Source organism: Mustela erminea, chromosome 6 (genome assembly GCF_009829155.1).
Source record: "Mustela erminea isolate mMusErm1 chromosome 6, mMusErm1.Pri, whole genome shotgun sequence".
NCBI classification, from domain to species: domain Eukaryota; kingdom Metazoa; phylum Chordata; class Mammalia; order Carnivora; family Mustelidae; genus Mustela; species Mustela erminea.
The window spans coordinates 15286616-15297533 of record NC_045619.1 but is presented as its reverse complement, the minus strand read 5'-3'; the positions used below and the strand labels follow the sequence as shown (position 1 = coordinate 15297533).

General features: G+C 42.3%; 1 protein-coding gene across 11 annotated transcripts in view; it reads left to right on the top strand.

Annotated features, from left to right (window-relative positions):
- Positions 1-903: 903 nt before the first annotated feature.
- The window catches only part of RIC8B (RIC8 guanine nucleotide exchange factor B), a 100401-nt gene continuing 90386 nt past the window's right edge, over positions 904-10918 (top strand). For 5 of the 11 annotated variants that reach the window (XR_004286648.1, XR_004286647.1, XM_032346501.1 and 2 more), the window contains exons 1-2: positions 906-1474; positions 9737-9784. Coding sequence is in view for 6 of the 11 variants with exons in the window: in XM_032346501.1 (XP_032202392.1) it covers positions 1391-1474; positions 9737-9784 (132 nt within the window). In the remaining 5 variants the exon portion in view is untranslated. Of the gene's footprint in view, positions 1475-9736; positions 9785-10918 lie in introns of all 11 variants that reach the window. The other 6 variants (XR_004286646.1, XR_004286645.1, XR_004286644.1 and 3 more) reach the window with 4 other exon arrangements.

Below are 10918 nucleotides of genomic sequence, written 5' to 3'. Positions count from 1 at the left end.
TGAGCAGTACTGAACTTTACTGAATAGAGTGCCGGGCACAACGCAGGTTCTCAAGTACTTGTGGACTTTGTGAGACACCGACTGAGAGGACACAGGTGGAGCGTGTAACAGGAACATGGCCCATAGTAAAAACATTTAGCAAACCTGAGCCTCTTTCACCTTCACTTTCCGCATCGCCACTATCATCACTAGGACATCAGTATTATTACACGACTGGAGGGTGTAGAGCAGCTGTCTTTGGGGGAAAGATCCAGATTTAAGTCTCTTATTCCCATTTACCAGCTATGTATGTGACTTAGGACAAATTACTTAACCTATCGGGGTTCCTTTGCTTCCGCAAAAATCTGCGTGTCGCGAGAATCAGAAGCTGCATGGCGACCACCTATCACTGAGTCTGGAGCCCCCGCGGCGCGCGATACGTGGCAGCCACTATTACTAAGGGAAAAAAAAAAGGACCTTTTATCCAGAGAAGTGCCTGCAATTTCCCACATTACTGCGGCTGAATACATAACATGACCGCAAACAAGGGGAGGAAGGAAAGAATTTCAGAAAGACCGAAACCGCTAAACGAGAAAAAGAGGGAATTATACCGGTGCTCGGCAGTTCCCACCAAGGGGTGCCAGTTTCCGCGACTGTCATCCTGCCCGACCAGCCAAGGCTAGAGCAGGACAGTCAGCTCCGATAGGAACAAAAAGGAGGCAGAGCCGACGCTTACACCCTCCCCCTAACGGTCTCCTCGCCGCCGGCCTCGAGCGGCCCCGGGACTCCCGTTTCCGGCCCTGGCCGGACCACAGCTCCCAGCATGCCTTTGGAGGGAAGTCTTTCCCGCTGGATGACTACTAATCCCGGCATGCCATTCGGCAAACGAGTAAATTAGATGGAAGAGGGGAATGCCCCCAACGAACGCAGGGAATTGTAGTCCATTTAGGTGCTGGCTCTTAGAGGGGAGGAGAAGAGCCGGGTCGCTCTCGTCAGCTGAGGAGAATGATTCATAGAGGAGGGTCAGGAGAGAAAAACAGTTCTGTCTGCAAGCGCGCACTTAAAAGGCTGGACTTTTCTCCGAGGGAGGGAGAGGCTGGAGAGTAAGCCAGGCCTCGGGACTGACCCCGCCTCAGGCCGCTCGTCAGGCCTCTATCGAGTCCTGGGCCTTGACGGGGGCGGCCGCGAGGCGCCGGTTGCTGGGGGACCGTGACGTCGCGGGGTGAAAGTTGAGGGGCGGTGACGTCGGCCCAGCCCGGGCGGAGGCTGGCGGGTTGGAGGCAGGAGGGAGGGAGGGAAGGAGGGAAGGAAGGAAGCTGGGAACGAGCGAGCGAGCGGGGGCGCGAGGCGTTTACCTGGAGGCAGCGGCTTGGGCGCGCAGAGCGGCCGCGGCTCCCCCGCACCTGCGGCCATGGATGAGGAGCGCGCCCTTTACATCGTCCGGGCCGGCGAGGCGGGGGCTATCGAGCGGGTCCTGAGGGATTACAGCGATAAGGTAAAGAGCCCTGGACCCGGGCGTGCGGTAGAGCACCCCCGGGCCGCCCTCGGGGCTTGCACCTCGCATCCCTCCCAACCCCCTTCATTCCGGGGATGCGCGTTACTCTCCCCCGAAAACGTTTCCGGCTCGGGCATGCGTGTTTGTGCCCCCAGCCTTCCCGGTCCGTGCATCCTGCATCCCCCTGCCCCCACTCTGGCGCCCACTCCTCTGATTCCGGCCCAGCAGGCTGTCCTGTGGTCCTCCTCCCAAGCGTGCAAGTCACACCCCCGGAATCCGTAGATGTGCGTCTGTGCCCTGTGCCCCGCTCTGGGATGCCTAAATGCACGCGAGGCTTCCTCACCTGTATAGCATGAAAATCCGTGTTTCCGTGCTTAAACACGGCCCTTGATAGGCATAAAACCTATCAGCCACGATGGCAATTCTTTGTATGCCTACAGCACCGCACACTTTCAGGGCTTGATGTCTCCTGTATGGTCAAACTTGATTCTCAGGGTGTTTATAGGGTAGATGGTACCATCCTTCCCATTTTATAGATGAGAAAACCGAGGCGTTAAGAACTGAAATCATGCCAAGGTCATGGACGTACTATGTTGTAAGTTGGGGGTAGGTTCTGACTCCGAATAATACCTATTACATGTATCGGATTAACAGCTTTCCCATCCATCATCTCATTTAATCTCCACAGCAGTCCTGTGAGGTTTTATCTTCGTTTTGCAATTGAGATTGTTTCTGTTAAGTAACTTGCCCAAGGTCATCCTTGTGAGCTGGGATTCCAACCTAGGTCTTCAAACCATTAATTGTTCTTTCCACTTAACAACTGTGCAGTAAAAAGGTATCTTGTTATAAATCCCAGTCACTTCTCTGAATGTTTCCTCCAAGAACCGTTAGCTCTCCATTACTTCTCCTTCCAGGAATTTTACATGCGCACTACAAAAGGTAGCACATCACACCTTTATTCTTCATTTAGGAGACTACTTTATAGGAATTGACTGACTCTTCACTAGTGTGAAAACAGCCAACACCAAGTCTCACCTTAGATACCGCATCTTCTTCCTTTCACTTGCTCCCACTCATAGTTTCCCCTTCTGGGTTTGCTGTGTGCCCACCACTGCACTTTATTGTACTTTGTATGACTGAGCTGCCATTGTGCTGTTTCTGCCCTGGGTGGAGAAGATCCCAAGATAAGACACCTTCATTTCCATTTCATCTTCCCAAAAACCCTGTGAGGAAGGTGGTGGTATTCCCCATTTCCCAAATGACATTTAGGATAAGGTTGCCCTAAGTCCACACAGTCACTGAGAGATGGGGCTGGGATTTGAATATAGGTTGTCTGACAGCTCTTTCTACACTACTATGTTGCTTTCTCTGGGAGGATGTGTGGCTTGATTAAATTCTGTTTGTATCTTGCTCTTCCACTCTCTGATACGCTTTACTATTGCGTATCTGCCTAATTTAGGAGAAATTCATTTAAGGCATAGGTGTACATATTGTGGAGATTAAATTCATTTAACCCGATTTGTAACTCCTTTCCAAAAAGAAATTGAGGCAGCTACCAACTGATTTTCAAAAGAAAGAGTGTTGAATCAATGAGTATTTATTTTGCAATTACTATATGCCAGATATCCAGCAATAAATAGGAACTTTCTTCTTTAGGGAAGGGAGGAGGGAAAAACCCCCAACTGGATCTTACCACTTTCTTCAGTATTTCTCCTTCCCTTCATGTCTAAGCTGACCAGAACTCCAGATTTGATTCCTTGAGTTTATCTCTTCCTCTCCTTGATCTCCCTCCAGGTTGGTTTCCACTAACTACTCCTGGCCAGGTGCTGTCAGAGCTTAGCTTCTGGACATCTCCAGCTCTCCTTTCACATCGGGAATGTTTTTAAAGTTATAGTGCCCGGTGTATATTATTTAAGGCGGTATTCCTGAAGTACTCTTTGAGCCATGCCTGAGAATGCTCTGATTTGACACAAGCCCCATCAGTCAGCTCCTTCAGAAAAGAGCTCTCGTGTTTAATGCTGATTATAGTAGGGCTAGCGTACAAAGAAAATAGCTAAGGTTCATATTGACAATGGGGCTTTGCCCGTCAAGGCAAGGGAGACCTTGGAGGCAGATGAATAGGAAGGGGAAGTATGACTGTGGTGGTCTGGCGATAAAAATGGGGAGGTGAAATTAAACTACCCAGCTGTATGGGATATGGAGTCTAAAACCCTTAAAACGTAGCTGAATATTGTGTGCTTCATTTTCCTCATCTGGAAAAATAGATTTGAGAAATGTTTAGGGACATTGAGGAGTCTAACCAAGAATGGAAATAAACGATGTATAGGGAAAGTGACAGGTTATTTGGGGGATGAGGTTCTTTATGCTACCTTGTTTCTCTAATAAAGCTAGAACTTGGGACAGTTCTAGAAACACAGTGTACACATTTGAGTAGGGTATGTAAATAGCCTGGACCATGTAAGAGGACTTTTTGCTTTCCAGTTTGATGTTGAGTTCCAACTCTTTGAGTTCATTCCACAGATTTTTGCAGAGAGCATGTTTAATGGGCTCTTCCTGCCAGATAGTGGAAAGAAGGTAGAATTTAGAGTCAGATAAATCTTGGTTCAAATCTGCCTTTTATTGGCTTCATGGCTATGGATGTTATTTTAAGCCTGAGTCTTGGCTTACTAATCTGTAAAATAGGGATACTATTACCTAAGTTATCGTGTGGCTTAAATTAACTGAAGTTTAATGCTGTACACTGAACACAGTGCACCTAGGAGGCGCTTACTCAGTGAGTTACAGTTCTAGTGATCAAGGTACTGAGGACGTTCTGTGGGCATAGCACAGGCTCTGGAGCCAGACTGCCTGGACTCTGATTTTTAACTAACCATCTATGTGGCCTAGGACAAGTTACATAACTTTGTTGTGGCTCAGTTTCCTCACCTGTCAAACAGGGACAATAATAGTACCTACAGCATAGGTTTGTTGTCAGGGTTAAGTGAGTTATATGTCTAAAGCACTTAAAACAGTACCTGGCAGTGAGGAAGGCAGGAGTTAAACCTGCAGCACTGAGTTGATGTAGCCTGATTTAACAAAAAATTAGGGGAGTATACTCTAGCCTTTCTTTTTCCTTGACACTTATATTTTCTAATGGGTAGCAAAATACCTTGTACCTTGTTTAGAGCATAGTTACCTATCTGGCTCCAGGTAACAACATCTAATTTCTACTGTATTACTGAGACTCTAATTTTCAAGCCTTCTTCCTTCATTCCCTGACCCTTGTTATTCTGGGGGAGAGGGAAGATCTATCTATCCCAGAAAAAAATGAAATTTGTCTGTTTCTCAAGGGCATAATGCAAGTTGACCTAGCATAGGAAAGTATTAAAAAACAAATAGAGAGAATGGTTACTCTTTTTCATTTGTCTCAATTCACCTGTTAACCTTCATTGAGTGCTTGCTATGTTCTATGTATTATCTATGCCAAGCATTTTCACATGTCATCACGTATAATTCTATTACATTATTACTTATGAGAAAGATAGAAGTATTCTCTTTCACAGGGAATAGGAAAGACAAGTGACTACCTATGGGCTCAAGGGCGTATAGCTAGAAGTGGCAGATTCCATATCCATATTCTTTGGATTCCATGTCCAGGACTCTTTGTGCAAGGTCATGTTGCCTTTACCCTGTCTATTCTGTGTTTTTGAGCACAGAAGAGAAAAATGTTTTCAGGACTAATACAGTACTTCCTTTGGTTACCATTGGGTCCTAATCACCTCCACTCCAGTTATAGAGTGAGCTATTAATTATGGGACATATGGATTGGTCTAGTGTAGGCTGTCCAGCCTCCTCCTCCTTCAAGTCTTGTTCTGGTAACAGATTTACTAGAGGGGGGCCTGGGTGGCTCAGTCAGTTAAGCATCTGCCTTCAGCTCAGGTCATGATCCCAGACTCCTGTGATCAAGTCCCACATCAGGCTCCTTCAGTGGGGAGTTTGCTTCTCCCTCTGCCTCTGCCTCTTCTCCCCCCACGCCCCCCACTCGTTTGCTCTCTCTCTTTCTGTCAAAATAAATAAAATCTTTTAAAAAAACCCAACAGATATAGTAGAGAGATTACCACCTTTATGGTGTTGTTAGGATTATCAGAACAGTGATCAACGGCCCTGAGATATACAGTATTATCTTAGCTCCCTGAATCAGACGATATTTAGACTGGAAGGAATCTCAAAGGTAATTGGATCTGTCCCCTTTAGTTAATAAGTGAAGAGACTGAGCCTAGAGTCATCAACTATGATGATAGAGAGATGGCTTGGTAGCCGTAGAGACTACCTGGATTTATGATTATCCCATAGCAATTTCCAACAGGATTCCATTTTGGAAATATGACAAATTTATGACCAAATTAAAGATAAAAGTTATATAAGATTTGGGGAAGTAGGTAGGTCTCCAAGAGTACTCCTCATAAGAAAAGAAAATGATACTGATCGCAGCAAGGTCTTCATTTATGTGCTATAAGAACCTGATGGATAGGGACCTAATATTGAGCCAGTTCTAGAAATACAGGCTACACATTTGAATAGGGTATGTAAATATCCTGGACCATGTCAGAGGACTTTTTGCTTTCCAGTTTGAGGTTAAGTTCTGACTCTTTGAGCTTGTTCCACAGATTTTTTGCAGAGGAGCATGTTTAGTGAGCTGTTCTTTGTTATACCTTATTCTTGTTTCCAGACTTATAATTCTCAGTAACTGAGAATTATACAATCTCAATTACTGGCGGTTAGTTCTAGGAATAATCTCTATTCGTGAAATACAGCACAATACACACACACACACACACACACACACACACACACACACACACCCAGTAGGCTAATTCCCTTGTATCAGTACTGTTTGAGTATATCTTCTAAAATATGAAATGACTCCTAGTTCTCTAGTAGGTCAGTATTTGGCTAGATGCCACATCATAGGCCATGCTATAATAACAATAGTGGCCACTTATTGAACACCTGCAATGTGCAAGGTGCCATACATAAAAGATAAGGAAACTCTGACAGGTAGTAAAGTTGGATAACTTGACCAAGGTCACACTTTTAGTAAACAACAGGACTGTACTCAAACCCAGTGCCGTCTAACTCCTAAACCTGAGCTTTTTAGAGCCTACTCATGGGATATAAAACCTACAGGGAGGAGTCCTCTTAAAAATCTGATCTATCACGGAGCTGTTCCTAGTTTACTTGGTCTCTAAACTGAACAATGGTTTTACTCTTTAGCTTATATTTGACTTGTTGCTCCTGTTCATCTGGAAATTAAGCATATAAAGAAGGTGAGGTGGCTGGCTCTTGGCTAGCAGTTCTATAAAGGTATTTACAGCCAGAAATGCTAGTTCCCCTTCCCTTCCTTTCAGTCTTTGAAAAGGTATAGAATAAGGGCTAGAAGTACTAAACAGATTAGATACAATCTAAGTTGTATAAAAGAAACCAGCCCTAGAGAAGCCAACATCTTTGGATCCAAATAATCATAGAGGGCTGAGCTTCTGAATAGATTGGCACATTCAAAATTCAATTTGTATTGCCTCATATGCGAGTATATTTTCTAATTAAATTAAGCCCTCATGCTAGTTAGGGCTTTTGAAAGCTTTTCTTTCTTTCTTTGTTAATGTTCTGGTTTTATGACCGGATCAGCCTTGCATTTAAAAGCAACAGAAAATTTAGTCCTTGGTACTATTCTAAATTATCACCTTAAAAGATGAATTCTATGTAGAAATTGTCTGAAAGATATTTTTATAACTTAATGAGGGTTTTTCCAAAAGATGATTTCTTTCTCTGTTCCTTTAACACAAATGCCAGAAAAAGTTGAGGAGAACCATTATATTGGCAACCAGGTTCATTTATCCCAGATAATTTATCAATTTAATATTTCACATATAATGGAAAAAATCAGCTTTCTTGGTCTCTGAGTGCAATTTATTATCATATGTATTGGACTTTTATTATGCTTCAGTTTAAAACTTTAGCCTGATGTCTGCTGCTTCTTTATCTAAAGTTAGTTTTTATTAAACCTTGCCTATAAATTCCTGAGTTACAGACTTCGGAGTTACAACTTGTTCTTCCTTTCTCTCTTCTTTCTTTCTTTCTTTCCTTGTTCATTCATTCATTTTTCTTTCATTTTTTAAATTTCCCTTTTAATTATGAAAATAATATACCAACAATGGAACTTGTCAGACCTCACCAGAAATCCTACCACCGCTATACAGTTGCTTTTATTTTTGCATTTTAACACTCAAGCCTTTGTTCGAATGCATCCATGTACTTAAACAGGTACTGTCACCATAGACATCTAGCTTGGTGTTTTACTATTTTTCCACTTGATGCCATTATAAGTAATCTTCCATGTTGTTAAGATATTTTTAGCCATCTTTTGTTTTAATTGCAATGTAAAATTTTATCAGTGGATGCACAGCAGTTTATTTCCTCAGTCTCCTGTTGTTGGATATTCAGACTGTCTCCTTCTTCCATAATATTAGATAACACTGCAACAAATATGATTATGTATATAATTTTTCTCTCCTTCTGGATGACTTCATTAGGATAAACTTCCTAGGAGTAGAAGTTCTGGGTCAAAGGATGTGAATATTTTTATATTTTCTAGTATATGATGCCAAATTACTTTCACTTTTAGAGTTTATTTCAGTTTATACTGCTGCCAGCTATAGCACACCTGGATTATTGATGCCTATTTCTTAGAAGGCTTTATGTCCTCAGTCTTGGTCTCCTTTGATCTGGCCTGTAAGCAGCTGCCCAAAATATTCTTCCAGAATGCTCTATTGTTTATACCTCCCTCAGAATCTTCCTTTAGTTGCCTGTCACCTATCTGCTAGATCAGGTATAAATTTTTAAATTCAAGCCCATCTTACCACCTGACATCATCCATTTTAATTGTTTCACAAACCATATGTGAGGCAGCCTCTTTCCAGTTTCTTCAAACAGCCTTGTCTCTTACCTCTAAGTCTTCCCCCTGACCATTTCTTCAGAACTGCTTCTCTGTCAACATTCTCCATCTCATTTAATTTCAAAAATTGCTTCTTCTGTAAAACTGACAACATAGAACCACCTGTAATCAAGATGTCTTTGGTACTTTGTGTACTTAACTCCTGATGAGTTGCCAATAAGTGTCATTGTGGCCAATGAGAAAAATACAGAAGAAAGGCAGAGATGTTCAGTGGATATTTTTTTAAAGGAAAACTTAAGATTCATAAGAGCACTTGATTCTCCTGAATAAAACCTGAGAAAGGGAATGAGAAGCTTTGTGCTCTATTTTGGGTAATATCACTGTTTCTGTTGACAATGGGCAAGTAACTTACTCCATCCTCTGTTTCAGCTACAGAAAGGAAAACAGTGTTGCCAATCATTTGGATCGGAAATTTAAAGAGTCCTGGCGCTCTGTTCTCTTCCAGTTATTTTTTTTGTCAATATCATTGGCATCATCATCATTATAATCCTAATATTTACTGAGTGTTTACTCAGCACCAGGCACTGAGATGTATGTTACATGCCTTAGCTATTTTAACCCTCACAGCAGCTCTGTGAACTAGGTATTCCCTCTTTTCACAAGAGAAATCCACTAATAAAGATTTTATTATCTGCTCCACTAGTTAGTGGTGGAGCAATAATTTAAACCTTAATTCTTAGAGAATTACTTTTCTGAAATACCAGTCTCTTAAATCTCTTTCCTGTCTACAATTCTCTGATCATTTCTAAGTGCGTATGAAAAAGAAAGCAACATTGGGTCTTAGCAACACTGAAGACCCTTCCAAATTTCTGTCCATTTTATTTTTCCATTCTCTTTCTCTACTTTCCCATCCCCTCACATGTGTCCTGTATTTCATTCTGACAGACCTGTTTATTTCACAAATATATCATAGCATTTCACACATCTGAGCCTTTGTTTCTGTCCTTACAGTGCTTTCCATTTGCCTTCCGGCAAACTCCTATTCATCCCCTACGATCCAGTTTAAATGCTCTATATTCTGTGCAAAGTATTCCAGATTTCCTCAGGCAGAGTTAGTGGCTTGGTACTCTGTTCTTTTTGTCTGTTTTTCTGCTGTAGGCTTTCATACTGCTTTGTAATTATTTACTTACATGCTAATCTTTCTTCCTTTAATATGATTGTTGAAATACAATGTGGGAAGGCAACATTTCTACAGACGTGTTTTTAAATATAACCAAAATTAAAAATCTGTATATTTAAAATGACATTGTTTCCCTTTTTTTCCCCCTCAGCATAGGGCTACTTTCAAATTTGAATCAACAGATGAAGATAAAAGAAAGGTAAGCTTTGGTGTTTGTGTGTGTGTGTTTGTATGTATATGTGTGTGTGTGTGTATTTCATTCATGGACTCTAAAGAGTGAACTTGTTTTCATCTGGTGATTATTTAGTTTTTGGTTTCCCTTCAGTTTGTTTTTAGGAACTCTGAGAAGACGACAGTACCAGGGGTGGTATGGATTACACCCAACTTTCTCTGTTTCATCCTCACAGGACCATTATACTTGCGTAAATCGGGGAAATGGGAAGAGTTTAGAGGGGACTCTTCCCATGTCTCCTCACCTCCAGAAATTGACTTTATTTGGTGGCAGAAATGTAGGCTGCCCAAAAATGCATTGCTAATATTGGGAAACTTGGCTTTGGATTAGGTTTTGGGAAAGCAGCTGTTGGTGGTGCTGCCCCTCAACCACACATTGTTTCCTGGACTGGCAGTTATTTATATTGTCAGCAATTGTCTTGGTCACTGACTTCACAGGCATAGAGGAAAATGGAGTCAATAGCCTCACCAGCGGAGGAGTTATAAGAAAGGGTGGATCAGAGGGGTGCCTGGGTGGCTCAGTCAGTTAAGTGTGTGACTCTTGATTTTGGCTCAGGGCATGATCTCAGGGTCATGAGATCAAGCCCTGTGTCGATTTCCACATTGGGCACATAGTGCCTACTTAAGTTTCTTTCTCCCTGTCTCCCTCTCTCTAAAATCAATAAAAAAATAAAAATAAAAATAAAGAAAGGGTGCATAAGAGATCAGACCATGTAATGTTATGTTTACCTGTTGGGGTTGCCTGTGGTTGCTTTACTTAGCTGATTAGAGCATGATGCTAAAGGAGGAGCTCACCAGATTCCCCTGAGCATTTGCTGGGCCCCTACATTTATCCCTGGCCATATAAATATCAAGACCAAGTGAGAGAATATGACTGAACCAGTGAAAACCTATCACTGCTGCTGAAAAAATAGCTTAAATCCAGGGCTCTGCTGGGAATGGTTTGATAATATGTTGAAATCATCCCTTTATTTACCTCCACCCCCATGTATGTCTATATTTTGCTCATTCTACCTCTTAAGACTCCTTCAGTCCATTATCTTCTTAATCCCTGACCTAATTCAAGCCTTCACCTGAGTTACTGTACCAGTTTCCTGACTGT